This window comes from Halichoeres trimaculatus, unplaced genomic scaffold (assembly GCF_033239565.1).
Source record: "Halichoeres trimaculatus isolate MK-OKI-2021-1 unplaced genomic scaffold, fHalTri1.1 fHalTri1_scaffold_3, whole genome shotgun sequence".
Lineage (NCBI taxonomy): Eukaryota > Metazoa > Chordata > Actinopteri > Labriformes > Labridae > Halichoeres > Halichoeres trimaculatus.
Window position 1 is genome coordinate 35,577,611 of NW_027437181.1, and position 24,218 is coordinate 35,601,828.

The 24,218-nt window shown below is 40.7% G+C and overlaps 1 protein-coding gene across 2 annotated transcripts in view; it reads left to right on the plus strand.

Annotated features, from left to right (window-relative positions):
• The window catches only part of tshz3b (teashirt zinc finger homeobox 3b), a 43,495-nt gene extending 21,101 nt beyond the window's left edge, over window positions 1-22,394 (plus strand). For both annotated transcript variants that reach the window (XM_074666379.1, XM_074666380.1), the window contains one exon: window positions 17,116-22,394. In XM_074666379.1, the coding sequence (XP_074522480.1) occupies window positions 17,116-20,762 (3,647 nt within the window). In that variant the 3' untranslated portion in view covers window positions 20,763-22,394. The remainder of the gene's footprint in view (window positions 1-17,115) is intronic.
• The last annotated feature ends 1,824 nt before the right edge of the window (window positions 22,395-24,218 follow it).

The following is a 24,218-nucleotide window of genomic DNA, read 5'->3' on the forward strand; positions in this document are numbered from 1 at the left end:
CAGTCTGAACTCATCCAAAGACCAAATGTGTCTCTGTCAGGCACATTTTCTCAAACGCTGTCGGGTCAGATTAATCAGCGCATACTTTGATAAATGCTCCCAATTGTTGTGTTTCCACTGCCCAGGGTGATAGGCTACAAATTTAGTTCGGTGGTCAAGTCTGAAAACACCCCCGTACTCTCCCGTACTCTCATACTCGAGGTATTTTTACTTAACGCCATGTGACGAAGCAGATTTTTGATAAAAGAGCTTTGAGCCTGCCACATGAGTTTAGCGTCAGTGATTAAAAACACACAAAGAGTTCAGTGTCCTCCTCAAAAAACCTGGATGTGATCTCTGTTTCACAAACAGATCTTTAAGCAGCTTTGGTTGGATGTGTCAGAGTCACAGCGACTGTTTGTGTGATGGTGAAGTTGGAGGCAGAAAAGAGTGTCACTGTCCGTCTGAGAGGAAACAAAGTTTGACATAGTCCCGACAAGACTCTGTGTTTATGGATTCCACAAACCTGATATAAATGCAGAGCAGCACACACAAACATCCGCACATGTGCACACAGACACACACAGGCACACACACCTTGCTCACAAGTGTCCATGTGTGTGCGTGCGTGTGTGTGTGTGTGTGTGTGTGTGTGTGTGTGTGTGTGTGTGTGTGTTTGAAACTCGTTGTAAATCTCTCTAATCAATCGTGGCCTGTGTCAAGGCATGCCAGACACAGCCAACGGTCTGTTTTACATTGGAGGAGTGTGTGTGTGTGAGAGAGAGAGTGTGTATACGTGTCACATGATGTCCTGCACACAGCTGTCACAAATCGGTTATACATCTCCAAAGCCACAGCCAGTATCATGTTGGTGTGTGTACGTTTGTGGGTAAGATATCCATGGCATGATTCTGCAGATTAAGATCCATCCAGCTTTTATCTCCTGTGGTCACGGGGAGCTGGAGTCTATCCCGACTGTTAGTGGGCACAAGGTGGGGTATAACCAGCCAATCACAGAGCTGAGATGAACATGCTCACTCCACACGGAAAATCACCTGCATGGCCCAGCAATCAAACTGTGCACGCCGCCATTGGAGATGTTATAACTTACTGAGGGGTTCACTGACACTGAGGGGTGAAACGCACAAAGTGGCGGTTACCATCTGTGCATCTTTTTTGTAAGTTATGTGATGCATTTAGAAAGATAACACAGGATTACATTGCAAACATATTCTTATCTTTAAAAAATGTAAGCACTAGTGTGACGAGATACAACGTGATATTACGTGACATGCAATATAATATGATAACATTGGGCTACATGCTAATGCTACACAGAATGATAAAATCCTGTGTAATACTTGTAATGAACTGAAAATGATACTATAATGTACTGTTAGACAGGGCTAGGTGATATGCTTTTCTCTGATTTGATTCTTTGGTAATTTTTGGAGTGCTGATTGGTTTGAATTGCAATTCTTTGATATTTCCTATTGTTGCATTCTTTTTTTTTTTTAGTTTGCTTTTTTATCACCAGACCAATGTGAACAAGTTGAATGATATTTGTGATGTCTACAGACTATATGAGGAGTATGGGTACCGAGTCAGGTACTCTTATAGGTACCAACCGAATTCTGTCAAAAGTGCCAGGTACCAATTCACGTAAAACTGAAAGGTACCATGTTTAGGTACCTAAATGCATCCTTGTGACTGTGGAAAAAAGTGGGTATTTTCCCATGCTTGACATTAACACAGCATTGTAAAATTATATATATTGAAAAATAGATATGTTAAATTGAAAAAAAAAAGAAAGAAATTTTGTTATTAAACAAATTTATATTTTTTTACCACATGAACACAAAAAAAGTACCAAAAATTGGTACCGTTGAGTACCGATACCAATTGCCAGGTACCAGGAATTGGTACTTTATCACTTTAAATGTGAAAGATACCCATCCCTAATGAGGAGCCATATTTTCCAAAAAGTTTGTCAGTTTGTTTGATTTATTCATGGCATCTGAACTGACATTTCTAGATAGTCAGAGAAATTTATTTCATCCTCTGCTTGAGAAAAACTGTAACTTTTTTCCAACCCAGATTATAAAAACAGGCTAAAATTGAAAATTTCAAAGTTGGGAAAGAAAAATCTTGACTTAAAAATTGTTAAAAAAAAAAAAAAAAAGAAAGAAAGAAAAGTCCTAATACTTATGTTTTTTTTTCTCCAACCTCTACTGTTAGAGACCTGAGCTTTAGTCTGGTGTGCATGTTTTATTTCTCCTTGCTATTTGGAAGTAAGACCTAATAGTAGAATCACTAAACTCGGTCTTTGTACTGTGGTCAATGGTAACATGGTTATTAGTCTCATTAGTTAGCTTTTAGTTGATAGTAATTCATGTTGCTGTACATAAGTACAGTATTTTGTTTTCACTAAAATGGATGTAATGTAGTGTCTCTAATTGAGGTTAATAGGTCAAAGTCTTAAAAAATGAAGTACCATGGGTCTGAGAGGCATTAATGTAATGAGGATACAATACGACACAAAAATAAGACAAACATAAATATTTTCTGTTTAAATAGAGAAATGCATTAAAGCTGCTCACCGTCCGTGATCTCACCTCTGGTATGTTGTTCAAAAAGAGGGATCTTTTTTATTTAGTGGATTGGATCAAAATGCTGTCATAGGACAGTGTAGACCCTTTTTTAAAAATTTGGTAGTGTTGGTCGATCAGCAGATGTGTGTTTTCCGCGTGTCATGGTGGGGGGACTTGATTATGACTTATTTGTTTCATTTGTTTCATTCAGCTCTTCTTCTCTTTGTGAATCATCCCCTATTCATCGGGATGACGCACGACAGCATTTCTTGCCAAAGCAAAATACACGATTGGAAACTGCTCCATGAATCAAAAGCACAAATGTTAACATGTGACACATTAGAAAAAAGTAATTGTGGGGTACTAATGAGAGAAAAAAAATGCTCAAATCAAATCAACAACAGATACTACTGAATGATAAGTGATAAGGACAATTTTTGTAGAATTTCAGGTTTTTTTTCAAATCACTAAACATCATTTTCTTTTCTAGTCATTTAAACTAGTTAAATAAAAGGGAAAATAAAATATTTGAAGTTCTTAAAAATGGTAGCATTGATGGGAGACATTGAGCATCTAAGAATACTGATAAAAAATCAATTTAACAAATTAAACTGTTGTATTACATGCCTTGTGTATAAAGTGTTTTTCCTTTACTTTGATAAGCAATAGATTTAGTTTGTACAACTTAAGTAATCTTTTTTTTTTTTTTTTTTAAAGCAACATATTCAGCAAAGTGTAGAAAGGTAATATTTCCATTTTTATGATTTTTTTTTGTTTGTTTTTCTTTTGTTTTGTTTGGTCTGTTCATTCCTATTGGCCGGTTAATTCATTATTCTCTCCTGACTGTTCAGATCCTTTTAATGCTTCCCGTGAGAATGTAACACAATTGCATATTAAAACACACATAACCTCATCTTAACCCTTAAGAATCCTCCTTACAGTCAAAGAAAAGGATTCTTCCTCCTCTCCTCGTGAGAACATTTGTTCCTCATCAGTATAGGATTACAGCTGTAACACGGACAGTCGCCTCAGACCCAGCTTCATGGAGTCCACATTTTTAAACATGTCAGAGTACATGACAGCGATACCAGAACTCTTGTAAAAAAAAAAAAAAATAAAAAAAAAATAAAAAACTGAAAGCAGCTAAAACAGGTCATGCACTGTGTGTTTGTGTGCCTGCCTGTGTGTGTATGTGTGTGTGTGTGTGTGTGTGTGTGTGTGTGTGTGTGTGTGTGCACGTTAAATGTGTGACTGTGACTCTAAGCCTCATTAAATGAGCCACATACATGGCTTGGTGCTGTAAACATGCTAATATTTCTTAATGGCATGCTCCTGCAGGGATATGCATGTGAACTTGGGGCCGTTAACCCCCTCCTCTCCAACCAACCCCACCCTGCTGCTCATCAACAAAGACCAACACACACGCACACAGACACACACACACACACACACACACACACACACACTGACTACCATTACAGAGCCCCCTGGCTCTCTGTTTTTCCATTAATATCAAGTGATTGAGCGTAACATTAGCCGATAAAGTGGAGACTAAGATGACATATATGCTGTGGATGGAGGAATTAAAGCCTAATATAATCAGTCGGCCTTGCATCGGGAAAAACCACCGTTCGTCACTACGCCTGACATTTTGATTTCCGACGTTTCTAGCACAACAAGCGAGCAGCGGCGACAGATGGAGACTGATTTCTCTTTTAAGTAAAGAGATACTTAAGTGATTATTCATAGGGTTCCCACACACACACACACATTAACCTGGCACACATAAATACACACTTCAAAAATAAACATGCATGCACAGGGTATTGATCCTGTACCTCTTAGGACGGAGGCTTGTGTAGGTGTGTTTGTGTGTCTTTAAGCCCTCGGTCCGGCTGGTTATTTTCAGAGCAAGTGGAGAGCACATCAGTTTTTATTAGCTTAATAAATCACCTTTGTTGTCAATCAAGCAGCAGAGAATAATTGGATATGGTTGAAGCCTTGCGTGATGGATTATAAATCATTCAAGATTAAATTAAAAGATAATGCACAAACTTAATGGTTTGTGTTTTGCAGTCTAAATTGCCTCGGAGCAGTGCTGTTTTCCAGCTTTATTGCCAGCCGTTTTTCTTTGCTCTAAAACCCCTCACATTTTACACCTTTTATTGCTAAGACAGAGCTTCACCAGCACCGCTTTTACATCTGTTTCCTGTTTGTATTACAGTATCGTTTTGGAGAATTCTCCTCACTTTGGGTGCAGGATGCCGCAGATGTGCGTCTGGCATGTAGGTGTGTGTGGATGACGATTTGACACACATATTTGACACGTGCTTTATTTACATTCAAAGGCTGGGATCTGTCTTTGAGAGGCATTTGCTTTCAATCAGCTTACAGCAGATGCACCTCAGGCCTGTAACAGTGATAACCGAAAAGGCAAAAGGAAAAAAAAAAAGGAATTACTGCATAAGAGACAGAGAGAAAAAGAAGCAAAGAAGGCAGAGAGGCAGGCAGGAAGAGACAGAGAAAGAGCTATATCATGTATATTACGCTCCGGCCGGTGAATTTAAGTGTGTCCGTTTGCGTTGGAACAGAGCGGGCGTTATCATAATCGCCTCCTGCCTACTTGACAGGACCTTAAAGTGATCCTGTCATTTTATTTACACCCAGACCTCTGTGTGATTCACCCAGAAACACATGCACACAGACACACACACACATACATACACAAACGTTCCCCCTTTCTAACTTCCCCAGCGAGCCCTATGGAGTAGGTCGGATGACATCTTTTGATCAGAGCTGTCCAAAGAGATCAGAGCGGACTGGCAGGTAATAGATACCCAGCGACTAACCACACTGCACTGCAGAGACGGTGTGATTTCTGACAGAGTGCATGTGAGCACGAGGAGGTAGAAAACACAGATATCTCTACTCTCTACTTTAACCAATCCTGCTGAAATTGCAAAAGCACTAGAATTACTGCACCGGCACACAGCTGCGGTTCTTATGATTGTCTTAAATCTTATCATTTTGAGTCACTATAACAAACATTACTTTGTGTGTCTTTGTGGCTGCTGCAGACCGTCACCCTGAGCGCCTTGCAAGGTTGCTTCTTTCCTCTTTGTGACCGATGAGAAATTATGACAAATACTGAGGAATTAAAGCAACAGCTATGGAGCTAATCAGAGAGAGCAAGCCTGTGTGTGTGTGTGTCTCTGTGCCTGTCTGGAGAAGGTGAGACCAAACGAGAAAATAATCGTGATGCTGAAGCAAAGAAAAATAAGAAAGATTAGGAGCAGATGAGTGGGAGGTCAGAACAGAGGAAGTTCAAAGAGGAAGTGATGGATCCTCTGTGGCCCTGCTGGCTAACTCTTTACATCATGCTGTCCTGATACACACACACAAACATCATATCGTTGTATAAATCAAACTTTTGCAAGCTGTAGGCCTGTTTTTTAAATGTGGCATAATGTGTATAATATATCGCTGTGAACCAGCGGTGGCAGGCAGGGAGAGACAACACTCTGTATGTGTGCAAAGAGGAAAACATTTGATTTTGTGAAAATGACCAATAACCAGCATCTCTTACTGACATATTCATGGACTGTGAAAGTAATATATGAATTCTCTTGTTATTGACAGTTTCTTTAAGTGAACTCTGTAAAAACTAGGAATGGGTACCAAACTAGGTGCTTTTACAGGTACCGACCGAATTCTGTCAAAAGTACTGGGTACCGAATCATGTAAAATCAAAAGGTACCATGTTTCAGCACCTAAACACATCCTTGTGACTGTGAGGGAGTGGAAGAGTAGATGATTTTCTATGGTGGACATGAACACAGCATTGCAAGATTACATATTGATGAATAAATATGTTAAGTTGAAAAAAAAAAGTATATTTTATGACTAAACAAATTGTTAATTTTTACATAAACACAAAAAAGTACCAAAAATTGGTACAGTTGAGTACCGGTACCGATTGCCAGGTACCGGGCATCGGTACCGTATCATTTCAAGTGGGAAAAGGTACCCATCCCGCGTAAAAACAGTCTCTGCGTGTGCTCAAACCTCCTTGTGCCATCGCTACAGACTGATGTAATCAAAAGCTCACCTGTCCCTCAGGTGTCTCTTCATCCCAGATGATCAGTGGTCAGCTTTCTGCAGCAATTCAAACCACAAAATCATCAGCAAACTCAGCTTCTGACCAAGGAAAATATTCTCCTCTAGGGGGCGACATGTGGAAAAATGTCAGGATGTTTTTAAGGCAGGATCAGTATCTGGATTTTATCAGGATTGTTTTTTATGATCAGACTATTTTGACCTGCAAAAAAGATTTTCAGCCCTAAATATTTCACACCTTAACATCATGATAAAACCATTCATTTAAAACATCAGCTTTAAGAGTTGTTAAGTTTTGGCAGAATGAGAGCTTTAGATACAAGTAGCCTAAGCACTCTAAATGTAGTTTAGTGAGACGTTACTAGAAAGACTTTGGTTTGGTTTGTGCAGTTGAAAAAATAAAAATGAGCACAAACTTAAAAATAATGTTTCATTTCAGTGACAGAAGTAATACGTTGGATTATTCTTGGGCCATGATTGGCTGATATAAAACCCCACACTGGTAATTTCAAGGAGGGGCTTCATTTCAGGCCTGTGGTGCATGGACACATTTCTTGTGATGTGATTTCACAGTTGTTTGAAATATAAGTAACGCTCTGCATAAACACTTACTTTTTATTTGACCTTTCAAAAGTTTGATTTTTCGCATATAGGAAAAAATATGTGTTCCAATTTAATTTCTGTATTGACTCAGTTGTAGCAATCAACAGTTATCCCTTCATCCTTTCCTCCATCTGTCAGGTGAGACAAAGTTATCTTTGTTTTTTATACTTCTTCTTTTCTGGTTTCTTTACAGATCCTCCATAATTAACCAGCAGCTTTACAGTCAGTGGGTTCACATGCACCAGTGACAAGTGTGTGTTTATGTGTGTGTGTGTGTGTGTGTGTGTGTGTGTGTGTGTGTGTGTGTGTGTGTGTGTGTGTGTGTGTGTGTGTGTGTGTCCATGTGCGTGAGGGTGTAAAATATTCACCTCTCTCATGTGTGTTTAGGATGCCAAGAGTCAGACATCGCTGGAAATACTGACTTGATAATTAGTTGGCACACAGTTTTATTTCTATTTTTATGAATAACACAATTTTGTTGCTTCAGGACTACACTAAACTTACAACACAGTCACACACTCTCTCTCTTTCTCTCTCTTTCTCACACACACACACTCACACATACATCAGTGAGTGTGTCAGTAGTTCTCCAGCCCAGGCGTACACCCTTCCTTGTATTGGCAGTGTAACAGCAGCATGTAAATACACTGTCAGCAGCTCCCCAGCTGAGTGGCATGGGGAGATGATTAGCCCGGCTAACACTGCTCATACACACACACACACACACACACACACACACACACACACACACACACACACACACACACACACACACACACACACACACACACACACTCTAACAAACAAAAACATTTACTGACGTATACAAGCGCGCTACAACAGCCCTGGTGTTTGTGAATAATCGCAGTGTTTCAGTCTGCAGACAGACACACTAACTGTTGCCACTCCAAATCTAATCTCCCCTCTCTCACCCTTCCTCCCTCTCACCCTTCCTCTCTCAGTAACAACCGCCACTATGTGCTGCATATGCAAATATTATCGCAGCTTTTTTGAGAGGCATTTTGCATATTTTAGACTATCTAGCTGTTCATTATTCCTTATCAGCATGGAGCTGGTTCCACATGAAAATAATTCATATACAGTACAAACAGATACAGGCCAAAGAAAATGTGTAGAGAGAACATTTAAAAGGGAAAACAGCAAACAAAAAAAGTATCTCACTGCCATGATGAAATATGATACACAGTTAAACACACGGGTTAAGTAACTTGAGTTTCATTCTTGACATTATTTTTAATGGCACAGGTTTGGTGAATCTAAACTAAGCTCACAGTGTTTCTGTTTCCAGGGAGTCGTTCACATCTGTAAGTATCAAGCATTTTGAGTTTGAACACCTTCCCTTCTAGTCATCACAAAAGTTTGTCTGCTTTCCCCTCTAAAAACTAAATGTATTGAAAATTGTGTAGTTATGTGTAGGGATGGGTACCTTTCACATTTAAAAGGATACGGTACCAGTGCCTGGTACCTGACAATCGGTACTCATCAGTACCAATTTTCGGTACTTTTTTGTGTTTATGTGGTAAAAAAAAAAAAAATCAATTTTTTAAAGAATAGAATTTTATAACTTCAATTTAACATATTTGTTCTTCAATATATAACCTTGCAATGCTGTATACATGCTCAGCATGGAAAATCACCAACTGTTCGACTCCCTCACGGTCACAATGATGTATTTAGGTACCTAAACATGGGACCTTTTGGTTCTATGTGAATCGGTAGGCTACCCAGTACTTTTAACAGAATTATGTCTGGTACATATAAAAGTATCTAATTCGGTACCCATCCCTGGTTGCGTGCCTGAAAATCATCATTCTATGATAATAAAGAAGAATAAAATGCAAGGTTCATGGAATAGTATAAATAATAATAGGGATGGGTACCAAACTAGGTACTTTCATAGGTACTGACCAAATTCCATCTGTAGTACTGAGTACAGATTCATGTAAAATCAAACGGTATTATGTTTCAGTACCTAAACTCATCCTTGTGACTGTGAAAGAGTGGACAAGTTGGCGATTTTCTGTACTAGACATTAACACATCACTGCAAGTTTATATATTGTAGAATGTTAAATTGAAAAACTTTATGGTTTATTTTTAAACAAATAAATATTTATTACCCCATAAACACACAAAAGTACTAAAAACAGGTAATTGAGTACTGATACTGATTGCCACAGGTATCAGTACTGTATCATTTAAAATGTGAAAGGTACCCATCCCTAACAAATAATATTAACATTGGATAAATATACGTTATACCTGTTCTTACAAAATGATTGTCACAATGTGATTTTTTTTTTTCTAAATCCGATGTATATCTTACGATTTTATTGATCAATATTTTACATTTTACATATCACAGTGGAATTAAATCTCAGTAAACCTTTGCAAATCAAAATCATTTCATGAAAAGAGGAAAAACATATGTTATTCTGACTTAATGGGCAAAGGGGTATATGTGGAAAAGAGAAAAAGTAGAGAATTAAAGTTAAAAAAGGTTAACATATTCCATTCAAACTCAGCTTTTTCAAAGAAAATCATAACTGTAACCTTTGAAATGTCTCAAAGAGAAAGAGATGCATACCATCTGGTGATATGAGATGTAAATCATCAGGGGCTTGACTGCATGTCCATCCCTTGGCTGATATTATCTACAAATTAATAAGCAAGAAAAATTTGTCAGCAGCAGTTTTCAGCATTTTTGAAAAAAGACAGAAAAACTTTTTTTTTTTCTATTTTATTAAATTATTCTTCAATACATGTTACCAAAAAAGAATATGTTCACAAATAATTACAGAACTGTGTGATTTCTAGCAAGTACATATTGATAAGAAAATAGTAAGAGTTGTATTTAGATATCACTTTTTCAAGTCTTTCTCAAAGCTCCTTACACTATGGGACAGAGTCACACACACAGGGCAGAGGCTGTGTGATCTCATTCATACACGTTCATACACCACAAAACAACAGAGGGAGCATTTTAGGGTTAGGTTCCTTGCTGAAGGACACTTCAGCACATGACTTCAGTCCGACTGCACCACTGAGCCACAAATGGTATTGAACTGAATTTGAGTTTGAGACATCCATCCCTCATATCATTCACAGATATAATTGAAGTTTGAAGGATCAAGGCTGAACAAAATGTTACAAAGAGTTTCAGTGAGAATCAGAGTTGAGGTGAAAAATTATCATGAATCACAGTCTGCGCTCAGGTCTCTGTCTGATGGTGTGAACCACTGAATGCAGGAACTGAAGGGGATGCTAAGTTTTCAAAAACAGACTAAAGTTTAGGAGCAGTAGTTTTTGATGGTATGGTATTAGTGCGTGATGGGTATTCTGTGGATGTTACAGGATTGGCTAAGTTAGCGTCTCATGCTACTTTAATTCTAAACCATGTTGCATGACAGACTGAGCTGATAAGTATGCTGGATTTCATGTGTTTAGGTAATGTATTGACTTGATGCACAGACACATGTTTCAGAAATGTTTAAAGGCAAAACATAAAATCGATAGTGTCGAGTAAGTGAACTGTAACTTCTGATAACCACAGACATACTCAGGGTTTCTGTAGGACTGCTGTGGTGATTTGTTGGCGACTCATTTCTCAGTTTGTACTCTGATGTTTCCAGCAACACGGAGACGTGGTTAGTGCATCATATTTCAGTGATACTGTAAATATGTTCGAAGGCTGGGAAGTCATGTTGGCTGGTTGAAGGAACAGCTCCATTCGTCAGGCGTCTGGTCGATCGAACACCTCCCGGGATCGATGGCACGCCTCGCCAGTCCCAAGGCACTCACTGCAGACAGCCATGCCCCTTTAACCACCCTCGCTGCACACACACGCACACACACCCTACAAATCTGACCGTGTACGTCAAATCACAATAATTAAGCATTATCGATCTCAGATTCAATTAACTTCATTAACGTGGGTTGCACTGCTGATTGGGGAGGGATGGAAGAGACGGAGGGAGGGGAGGCTGGAGATTATAGGATCTCATCAAGTGAGAAATGGTGCAGGGGTGGATTTAAAGTAACACACTTCTATGTGAAAAACAACTACACACACAAACACACTAAAGGTGCGTTAAAGCAAATTCAGACGAGGATTGCTTCCATCTTAGCAAACAAACATGTCTCAAGCTCTGTCTTAAAATGTTTCCTTGCTTGAGTCTGATGTGAACAGTGTGTCTCCTCATGTCACACACACTCACACACATTCCACCAATGAAACTGCACGGTCCAAGCAGAAGTGTAAACAGACAGCGCTGACGTGCCTGTGTGTCTGATAGGGCTGTTAAGTGGTTATATAAGCATGATAAACTGTTTCCTAACATCATAACATCTGCAGAGTGCAGAAGCATTTCCTCACCAACACACACACACACACACACGAGGACACACACGTACTGCGGCTCCAAAGCACAGCTTCATAATCAAAGTATTTCTGATAAGTCAGAATGTTCCTTTCACTGTTATTCTACGGTCAGGATTATTTACTGTAAAAGCAGGGATTTGTAGTTTTTTACAGATGTCATGAATCACTTCCTCTCCCAGAACAACTGTGGTGTTTGCTCTCCTCAGTTTCAAAATCAGCAATCTCCCCCAGCCCACTCTCCTCTGAAAATGAGATCAAACCTTCTCTTCCACCCTGCTGACAATTCATCTGGAACTCTGTCTGTCTCTTGCTTCTAATTAAAAGAGCACCTGTCTACCTGTTGTGTTTGGCCCAGGCTTACTTTACCCCAGTGGTGCTGTGTGTTCCTGAGCATGAATGTGTTCCTCTGTATTTACCCCAGTATCCTGGGTCATTGTGTTGTCACCCTCGGTGCTTGGACCTCAGCCAGGGGCCTTGGGGTTCATCTCTGCGTGTTCATGTTTGTGCATTTGTGTGTGTGTGTGTGGGCCCAGTCCTGACTTCCTTCCAAGCTCTACTCCCACCTCCTCCTCCTCCTCCTTTTAGTCCCCCAGTCTCCTCTTGTCTATCTCTGTGTCTGCCTTCTCTTTTAACTTCTGCTCTTGATTGTGTAGCAACAACAATAGGTACAATAAAGAACAGAATGTAAAGCGACCTTTTTCCTATCACATAAAAATGAAACTGTGCTTTGTCAGGATTTGAAAGGACAGTGGGACAATGAAAAGTTTCTCTCTGGAAACCTTCGGCAGTATTTCTGAGTGAAGTTGACCCTGGCAGAGAGTTATCGGGGAGTGTGAGAAAGGATCAAAATGACAAAAGTGATATAGGGAAGCAGTCCTTGGTTTTCAAGATGAAAAAGCAGCGTGATGATTCGTAAGTGTTTTCAATACCTGACAGCAGTTGGACTATTGTGCTATTACATTTATATTATCTTCATATCATTTCTTTATTCACATTGTATTTAATTGGATAACAATACAAACAGTGTGTGGAAGCTACATCTGATATAGTTAGTGTGACTGAGCAGTCAGGAACCACAGTGCTGAACACGTTGTTTTGCAGGAGTCATAGACCTGACTGAGCAAGCAAAAAACAAGCAAAATGTAAATAAATAAAATGAGTTAGAGAGTTTTAAAAAAATGTTCTAACTATCAGTTAAAGTTACAGCAAGTTTGGTAGGACACTTAACTCCAAGTTGCTTCAAATGGCCATGGTAAATCAATCAATCAATCATATTCAATTGATAAAACACCTTTAATACAATTTAGAGTGTTTTACAGTGATTTGAAAACACAATATTTAAAAAAAAAAAAATATATATATATATATATATATATATATATATATATATATATATATATATATATATATATATATATATATATATATATATAACAAGAGCACCCCAATGCAAAGGTGAAAAAAAGGTTGAACAGTAAAACACTTAATTGAAGAGAAAGCATTTAAATAGCAATGTTACAAGTACAAAATTACTTTTCATTTTATATATTGATTAAACAGTAGGAATAGGGGTTAAAGATGAATAAGATAAGAGAACTAAAAGTATCATCATGCTAAGTACTTAAAAAATAAGAACAACATAAATGTATCTATAAGGTATTGAAATAAATAGATACATAATAAGTAAATACAATTTCTTAAAAATAATTACAATAAAATTAAAGTTTCTAAAAATAATAAAGATAAAAAAAAAATATGAAACACTGAATTTTTGTATAGAGACAGTTTTGTTGTTGTTTTTCATATAGATTTGATATTTATTTAAGTATTTTTGTATGTGTGTGTGTGTGTGTGTGTGTGTGTGTGTGTGTGTGTGTGTGTGTGTGTGTGTGTGTGTGTGTGTGTGTGTGTTGTTTGTGTGTGTGTGTGTGTGTGTGTGTGAGTGAGTGTGTGTAGTCGGGTAAGTCCAAAGCACCGTCCACTCAATATTTGATTGCAACATTGCACCCACTTAATGTCTGAATGTCTCAAGATCCTCTGCCACAAACAAACCCAGAATTACACCGTTCACTTTATGCTCCATGTATGTATTTGTGTCCTCCACACCAAGGTTTCACCCAGCACACACACTCCGTATGTGTCTGTATACATATCACACACTTGCAGGGACACAGATGGGCACATACACACACACGCACAAGCACACACTGTGTTCTTATCACACAAAGGCAGCTAATTTGAAGTGCAGTGTGTATGTTGTGTTTAAAAGGAGATTTCACATTGATGTTTGGCCTTGATGAGAGTGCCGGGCTGCTGTGTTCGGCTGTTTCCTCAGCCAGAGCATTGTTCTCTTAAACAGCTGTCGTTTTGGCTGATTCAGAACAGATGGCATGTACATGTGGGTTTGCTCGGCTGCACATATGTGCGGGCGGGTGGATGTGTCTCAGAGAGAGTGGGGGGAGAAAGACAGAGACAGGAGGGGAAGCTCTGAGAGGGAGGGACTGCAGGTATGTTTCTGTGAGCCTGTTTGATATCCGTAAATTCTAAACCAGCAGCTGAGAGATCACCAAGGTTCAAATAGTCCACTGGATTATGAGAGAAACAACAATAAGTCTGTGGATAGGGGTCAGGTGAGCCTGCAGTCTGTAGCGGCATCCGCATCAAATGTAAGATATTATGTTTGAAGTCTTTCAAAGGGATCCTTTTTGTTAACCTAAATGTTGGAGCAGACTTCATGTTCCAGGGAGAAGCTCCTGAGATCGCCTGAAGGCAAAGAGCTGTTAGGCTACAGCAGTTACAGTACAACTCCTGTGTGTGTGTGTGTGTGTGTGTGAGTATGTGTGTGAGTGTGTGCCAGTTTGTGCGTGTGATTTGTAATGGGCTCTGGGATATCTGTGTCTCTGTGCATATGTTTGTCCCACGGTGGTGTCGTATCATTGCCGATGGCGAAGCAGTAGCCTGACAATGACAGAGACTCCTGTGTGTTAGTGGAGATGCAGAAATAACACACACACACACACACACACACACACACACACACACACACACACACACACACACACACACATACGCACACACAAACAAACACACACAAAGCATCACATGATTTGTAGTTTTTGGTCAGAGATTGGAGCTGGTTTGTTTTATTATGGGTCTACATAGTTACAGAGGTGTTGCTAATGAAACCCTATTTATCTTCTGCATTAAGCCTGTATTTCCTAAACTGTTAGCATTTACAAAAAGTTGCATGAATATATAATATTTAGGGGTTTTTTTTTTCTTTCGGTGGGGGGGTCTGTTTTTTGTGTTCCTGCATTCAGCAATGTGCAGTTGCTGTGAAGATGTGTAGCTTTTATTGATACTCTTTACTGCCACCCTGCAGACCCCAAAAGTATTTGAAAAACAGCGTAAGATAGCACTGATTGTTGGGAGGAACAGATTGACTCACTCTACTTAAAGTCACTGCGATTTGTGCAAACCCCTCTGCTAGTCACATATGGTCTTACCGAGAGATATCTATTGATCAAACTAGAGTTCTGCAAAGTGCAATACTAGCCACTTAACTAGTCGACCCTCATGTATATCCAGCATGCATTTCCTAGAAAAATAGATGCTTACTTGTGCATATTTTATCATTCTACCTTTATTTCACAGTCCAACTTTTCTTAATATGTATTTCTTTTATGCAGGAATCTATTTTTAGCTTTTATTGTATGGTACTCATTAGGGAAAGCGAAGTATTTTATTGTGCAGGGGACCATGTTTCCTTCCTGTTCACATGACAAAAACCACTTTGGGTTGAACTGAATTCTGGGTAAAATGCTGTTAATTTAAAGAATACTTTACTTTCTGTTTTCAAGTTGTATATTTGGTCTTTTTACACCTTTGTTTGGTGAGAATATGATGGAAGCAGGAAGCTGAAGGAGAGTGTGGGAGAATGACAGCCTGTTATATGGGCACCTGTCTTAACTACTAGGCCAAGCTGACCCCATGATTTTTGTGCTGGTATATTGTTTGCAGTGTGTTTGGGGCCAATGACAAAAAGGCCTCAAAAAGTGAAGCTTGTAATTTGAATTCATCTTTACTTTGCATATACTTAGTCCTTTTGTATTTGATAATCTTAAAGCATAGTCTTTACAGACCTAATGTTGTTTTGACATTTGTAACATCTTTCATGTTAAGTACTACGTTGTGATGAAATATGTGCTTCCGTGCCACACCCATCCGGCTGACCAGCTAACGCCGTGTTTACATACCAGCTTGGATGAATGATGGCCTGTCACAGAAAGGAATGCTCGGCACAAGGCCGCTGACGTTCACAGACACACTCATCCTCTTTGCCAGTAGCTGCTGTGATAGGAGTTTGTGTTTGCATATACCTCCGTGAGCATGAACTGTTGGAAACTCAGCTTTAATCACAAAGTCTGAGCACGCAGCGTTTCTCATCTTGATGTTGTTTTATCTTTTTGATAGACTTATTAACTAAAGAAAACATTCATAGATGTACGAAGAGGCATAACTGTGATTTGTCAGGATACATATTTTCTCTGTATGATTTCCATTGTATTATACTTAAACTAGAGGGATTAGAATATAAATTGAAAGCCTCAAGCCCACTCCCGAAGCTAAACTGTAAATAATAACTCTAAACTTTTTTCTAATCTTTGGTAATTGAAGCAAATGGGTTTTGCGGGGGGAGATTTGTTGCAGGCAAACGAACATACATTCATTTTTATTTACGAGGAGGCGAGGGCTGAGCAGTGTAATGAGTGAAAATGCATGCTTAATTTAAATGGCGAGTGTGTCTGTTAGGGAATGCATTAGAGTCTGCAGAAGAAGCGTAAGACATATTAATTGACAGACAGGAACCGCTGTCTCCGAGGTTGATACAAGTAATTTATTACTTCAGAAACGAATGCCACCGCCAGAATGTGCTTCATTAATTTCAAATTTAGTTTTAATTTCAAGCTGTTGCCCCTTGAGAAGAATAAGGTGGCAAGTTCTGTTTGAAGAGACATTTTTCCCCTCTCCCTCCCTCCATATTTCTCTCCATTCTCCATCTCTCCCTCTGACTGTCTCTGATTTTCTGCAGAACAGAACAAAGACCTGGGGGTGGGGAGAGATAGGGAGGGGGTTGACTTAATTCCAATTTGAAAACAATGTCAGTGTAAAAGGGGGGAGTTGGAACAGAATTACTGCAACAGTTTATGATTGGAAATACTTTGTCTTTGCATGTCATTGGATGGTTGGTCTGTTTCCTGGAGAGACAGTGTGAATGTCAGTATCGTGTGTTTCTATCAGCTTCCTGCTAGGTGAAGTAACAGGAATACAGAGTTGAGAATCTCCATCATCAGATATACTGCCAGTGTGGTTCTAACAAATCTCTCTCTATCTCTCTTTGTCTTTCTCTTCTCTGCCTGAACAGCATATGTCCCTGAAGATGAGAAGGAAGCAGCCCTGTTGGATGAGGACCTGGATGGAGAAGACTCGGGACAGGAAGGAGAGGAACCTGTTACCAAGTTCCTCTGTCAGGACAAGGACTTTATCCTCAAGGACAGGCCAGGATCCACTGGCTTCCACGACTCCCCAAATGCTGCAGACTTTTCTGGACAGGAGCTGGACAGTGAGTCTCACCTGAGTGAATCCAGTGACAGAATGTCAGACTTTGAGAGCTCCTCTCTTAAAAATGATGATGATGTCCTCCTTGCTAAAGACCCCTCCAGTGTCCTCTCCTTGTCTTCCTCCTCTGCTATGATGGTTGCTGGCAACGCTGCTGCTCCAGGCAGTGGAGATGAGGCCATATCTACAACAACAGGGTCTGTGGCTGACAGCCTGGAGAAGATGAAGGCCATTTACACCTCTTTCCTGACCAACTCCTATTGGTCCACACTGAATCTGAACCTGAGCCAGCCCCCTGCTGAAAAACCGCCTCGTAGTCACAGCAGCAGCAGTAGCAGCAGCAGTAGCAGTAGCTGTGGAAGCGGTGGCTATGACTGGCACCAGACAGCAATGGCCAAAACCCTCCAGGCCTCACAGAACCATCAACACAGACTTGGCCTGGTTCAGCACCCCACAGTAGCTGTATCCACAGCATCTACAGAACCAAACCTCTTTAGTACCGTCCAACTTTACCGGCAGAGCTCCAAGCTGTACGGCTCTATATTCACGGGTGCCAGCAAATTCCGCTGTAAGGACTGCAGTGCAGCCTATGATACTCTGGTTGAGCTCACGGTGCACATGAATGAGACAGGGCACTATCGTGATGATAACCACGAGACAGACAGCGAAGGTACCAAACGGTGGTCAAAACCTAGAAAGCGTTCCTTGCTAGAGATGGAGGGGAAAGAGGATGCACAAAAAGTTCTGAAGTGCATGTACTGTGGGCACTCCTTTGAATCCCTTCAAGACCTGAGTGTTCACATGATCAAGACAAAACACTACCAGAAAGTGCCTCTGAAAGAGCCCGTTACACCAGTGGCAGCTAAGATTATCTCTTCTGCTCGAAAGAGAGCCCCTATTGACATAGACATTCCTAGCTCACCTGACTCCAATGGAGGGGCCACACCTAAGCCCACCTCCCTGAGTGACACCAATGAAATGCTTCAGAAGGTCACCAACCCCTACATCACACCCAACAACCGCTATGGACACCAGAACGGTGCCAGTTATGCCTGGCAGTTTGAATCCAGGAAGTCTCAGATCCTCAAATGCATGGAGTGTGGCAGCTCTCACGACACATTGCAGGAGCTCACGGCTCACATGATGGTGACAGGACATTTTATTAAAGTCACCAACTCTGCTATTAAGAAAGGCAAGCCGATTATGGAGTCACCCACCCCTGCCCCAGTATCCATTACACCAGCTGAAGAAAAGGTCCAGTCTGTACCCCTGGCTGCCACAACCTTTTCCCCTCCACCTGCCCCTGTCCCCCCTCCAACCAGTGTCTCCCCTGATGCTATGGTTGTAGAGATTAAAAAGGAGGAGAAGGAAGAGGAATGTACTAAAGAGCCTATCGTCAACAACGGGAATAATCTAAACAAGGAGAAGAGGGCAGGATGTGATGAGGAGGCAGAGGAGAAGTTTGATATTTCCTCAAAGTACTCTTATCTGACTGAAGAGGATCTTGAAGAAAGTCCAAAAGGTGGTTTTGACATCCTAAAGTCTTTGGAGAACACAGTGACTTCAGCCATCAACAAAGCCCAGAATGGCGCCCCGAGCTGGGGTGGTTATCCCAGTATCCATGCAGCCTATCAGCTCCCAAATATAATGAAACTCTCTCTAGGCAACTCTGGGAAGAACTCTCCTCTTAAATATATCTTCCCTGGTGGTGAAATCCTTTCACCCACCAGTAAGAGCCAGCCCCTGATCTCCCCATCCAGCTGCCACACCTCCCCACTGCCCAAAAACAATTTCCATGCGATGGAGGAGTTAGTGAAAAAAGTGACAGAAAAAGTGGCTAAGGTTGAGGAGAAAATGAGAGAACCAAGCAGTGCTGTGAGAGGATCTCCTCTGAGACGTACCACTCCCTCACCCTGCAACAGCGAGGCAGGGGAGTCCACGCGAGGAGAGTCCCCCAAAGAAAATAAAACAAGAAGTAAAACTCCTGAGAGTTCAAGTAGAGTGGAAAAAAGTGACGATGGCAGTGGAGCCAATCACAAAGATTCAAACGGGGACATTTCCATAAAAGAGTCCATGGAAAATGGCGTAGAGTCTAATGCTGTGGCTTCCCCCTTACCTGCTTCCCTGTGTGGAAGCACAGCTATCATCACAGACCATCCACCCCCAGAACAGCCATTTGTCAACCCTCTCAGTGCACTGCAGTCAGTAATGAACGTACACCTGGGGAAGGCTGCGAAGCCTGCCCTGCCCTCCCTTGACCCCATGAGCATGCTGTTCAAGATGAGCAATAGCCTGGCAGAAAAAGCAGCAGTGGCTGCTTCTACCCCACCAGCACAGACCAAAAAGCCCAGTAATGACCACTTAGATCGCTACTTCTACCAGCAACATCCAAGCAACGACCAACCCATGGATCTCACCAAAGGCAAACATGCTGAAAAAAACAGCAGCACCGGCTCTTTGGGTTCAACAGCTCTGTCTTCTACCACCTCCACCCCCTCCTCAATTTCTCCCTCTGCCACCATGACGATGACCAAAGCCTCAGCAGCAGTAGCTTCCTTTATGTCTACATCTCCTTTACGGGAAAATGCACTGTCAGATATCTCTGACATGTTGAGGAACCTGACTGAGAGTCAGGCTGTCTCCAAATCCTCCACACCGACCAGCCTCTCTGAGCGCTCTGACATCGAAGGAGTGACACAAGAAGAGACAGAAGATGTTTCACCGGCCCAGAAGCGTAAAGGACGTCAGTCCAACTGGAACCCTCAACATCTCCTCATCCTACAGGCCCAGTTTGCTTCCAGTCTAAGACAAACAAGTGATGGCAAGTACGTGATGTCAGATCTGAGCCCACAGGAGAGAATGCATATCTCCCGTTTCACTGGCCTCTCAATGACTACGATATCACATTGGTTGGCTAATGTCAAGTACCAGCTGAGGAGAACCGGTGGCACCAAGTTCTTGAAAAACTTGGATTCAGGTCACCCAGTGTTCTTCTGCAGTGACTGCGCCTCGCAGATCCGTTCACCATCCACCTATGTCAGCCACTTGGAATCCCACTTGGGTTTCCGACTGCGAGATCTGGCCAAGCTCTCCGGGGAGCAGCTGCTCAGCCAGATTTCACAGCATCACCAACAACGCCACACCAAAGGACTATCTGAAAAACTGCTCTCACATCTTCACCCATCCAGCCACCCTTTGCCCTCGTCTTTGCCCACATCCCTACCTTCCTCCTTACCCATCTCCCTGCCCTCATCCTTAATCACCTCTTTGTCCTCTAATGACTCCCCGTCACCTTCCCCTGACAATGACGATGACAGTGGGGCCATATATCAGTGCAAGCTCTGTAACCGGACTTTTGCGAGCAAGCACGCAGTCAAACTTCACCTGAGCAAAACTCATGGGAAATCCCCCGAGGACCACCTCATGTATGTGAGTGAGCTGGAGAAACAGTAGCACCGGCAAGGGACAATGCTGCACTCTTTTGTAACGGCTCACTTTCTTGCTCTCTTTTTGCATTTCTTTAAAAAAAAAAAGAAAGAAAGGATTATTAATGTGATAGGACTGCACAAAGATGCCATACAACTACTGCTTTGAGTTTTGGCACATGGTTTTAAATTTTGTGTTGTAGTTGTTTATCTTTTGTTTCTATGTGAGATAGACTCACTCCTGCCCAAGACACTTGATTTAAGCGATCACCTTTGACATGGTAGAGACTTCCGTCAAAGTGTGCCAATGGGGACTGTTGTCATGAAAAAGATAAAGTATATGAAGGTTTAAAAAATGAGATTATAATATGAAGTGGTGTGTATTTTGAAATGTGTGTAAATGGAATTAAGGTCCTTTATATTTTGGCATCACTGGGGTGTGAAAAGAAGCATGCATAAATGAATCCGTTTGGTTGAACATTTTATAACTAAATCTGGTGCACTTTCCATTTTTTTGTTATTTTATTTTATCCCCTTGTCTCTATCTTTTCTGTTTTTGTGCTGGAGTCAGCGTTTCAATTTAACCCTCTGAGTACGGAAAAGCACTTCTTCACCTACGATCCAAACACTACGGGCTTAAGATTGGAGAATGTGAACTCTTGAAGCTGTTGGGAGAATTAGACGGGCGTATATTAAGTCTAATTCTAGATGTTAAAAAGCATTTTTAAAAAAGACAGATTCTCTTTTCACTGCAAGGTTTTCATTCTGGTCTCAATGTTTGTCTGAGAGATGCTTGCAATATTTGACACAAGCACTGAAGCTTTGAAGTAGAAAAGAAAAAAAAAAACTCTTTACTTTGGTCGATCAGGGACCTATATTAATTCAGGTCTGTGTAAAATATGTACATAAAATGTAATAACTAATTCCTGTCTAAATTATGCATCATTTCTATATTTTTAATTTAAAAGGATTATGACTATCTGCTGGTGCACAGTATATGAAGACATGAAATAAATTGTTTTGCACACTAGTTTTATAAATGTGTTATTTAATCAAAGGACACCACACAGAGATAAGTAGCAAAAGGATGACAACAGGTGATTCTTTTCCTCCCCAACTCGTGCTCATAGGGTTAAAGACTGTTTTTACCAGACACTACTCTACATGTGCCACTGTATGAACACTTAAAAGTTACTGAAGGTTGTACAAAAAGATGTGACTTTATGAAGATATTTCACATGTAAACTGTTATTTATAAGCACTCTTGGTTGTTTCATATTGTTGAATGCCTTTTTCAATTGGTCCTACTTTTTTATTTTTGTTCTGCCTAATTATTCTGCCATGATTCCACACTGCAGCTTTATCTTCTTGGGATATGAAAAGTAACCATGGTTACACTAACCTCTTGAGTGACAAGTTCTGCTACATTTTTGGCAGTTAATTTGCTGAAGTAACTGACAGCTGCCAGTGTAGTGAAATACAAAAAAAGAAACCTTATGTGTAAAATATCGGCATGTAAACAGCACAGATACTGTAATGCATTCTGTGCCGTTTGTCTTTTTCATTTCCTTCTCTCGTTTTCTGTTGTTGTTGATCTTGACAATGATCCCCCCATTATATGACTTCATATAACCTTGTTTTCTACTGCAGCATTAAAAAAAGGAAACTGTTTTTTGCAATAATTTGTGTGCATCGTGTGTCATGGCTATCAATTATGTGTGTGCTGTGCAGTCCCTAATGAGCGCATTAGACTGGGAGTGTGTCAGCGTCTGTCTGTGACGAGCTGCAGACTAGTTTACAGTGAGTGGCAGCAACCGGGGCCGTGTGGGAGACAAACACACACACACACACACACACACACACACACACACACACACACACACACACACACACACACACACACACACAGAGGCACATATGCAAACTGACGCTATCAATTTTGGGCTTTATCTTGTAGCCCTATCTGTTGTCGTCGTGGCTTAGGTAAAGAAAGACGGTGCAACTTTAAAACCAGAACAGTTAAAAAAACAACACACTCTTGTTGTATCATTGCAAAGTGGACAATGGGTCAGAGTAGCCATCAAGCACACAGAGAGCAACTGGGCTGTATACCTCTATCCATGCAGGATATGACAGTATAATCACACAGAGGTACAAGATCTTCATCTATTTCTGAACAGCTGTTATTAGCTCATGTCCATACGTCCACAAAAACTCTGCAGGGCAAAAGGTCAAAATATGCATGTTCCCTCAGCTGTTTATTTATTCTTATTCCCTAGTCTTCTTACTGATCTTTCAGGTGTTAAAGATGCTTGATTCTGATTGGTCAAACCCTTGACAAAGATAAATGTCTTTGATTAACATCAGTCACACAAAAAACGATATATATAAAAAAAAACTCTCAAGACCTTTTTCCAAAAACATAAACAGGACTGCTAATGTTAGATTATCAACATCAAGACAAGCTATGGAGTCCGATCTCATCTTCACCCACCATGTGTAGAGACCTTTGAAGCATTCAGCAAGTTACATGAGCAAAACCACAGGCAAACTGATCACAAGTCAGATCCATGGAAAAGAATTCAGAGTTTCAGTGCTGCTTATTGGCACCAGAGCCCTAAGGTGAGATAAAACTATTAGCTTCAATTAGCATCATATCAGTAAACATTGTAGCCCAAACAGTTATAATTATCATGCTAGCAACATAGTTATTTTTAAATGGGACCCCAGTGACAGCAGCAGAGCAGGTGAGTGCAACTTTAGGTTACTGGTAGCCAGGGCTTGACATTAACACCCGCCAACCCGCCAAATACAGGTGGATTTCGGCTGTGGCGGGTAACACCGTCACTCCTACTAGCCACTTTGGCAGATTGAATTGTTTTCATTGTAGTTTTCTGCATCGGAAATACTCAACCCATTGCAATATGAGACTATGACTCTACAACTCCCATGAGCACTGCCTGCACACAGTGTTTGCTCATTGGTCCATTCACTAAGTCTTTTGCTGATGTAACTGCCGTCAGGTGCTCTCTAGCCCCCGACGTGGACAGCCTGACAGCTCCCTGTGTTCAGCGCCTGTAAACGTCATATAAAACTTTAAAACAAATAAGATCTGAGTCCCAAGCTAGCGTCAAAACTCCCGTAACTTATTAAAAGTGAGAACATTCATCCAGTGGAACTCATTTAAGCTCACACTGCACCGATCTCACTGGCAACACTCACCTAGAGCAGGGGAGAGGAGGGGGCCGTGGGCATCGAGGCACGCATGAAGAGAAGAAAAACTGGTCATAGATATAAGGAGCAGTAGGAATAATATTTAAACCTTGTAATATACAAACGCTTATCAAAGGTTGATGTAAAAAGTTCAATTGGAAATACTTTAAACATATAAACAAATGCGAGGTAAAGTCCAGTGTGACTTGTTTTCCTCTTCATGACACATTTTCTGACTCGTATGACTTCGAAAATAAAATTATGATCATAC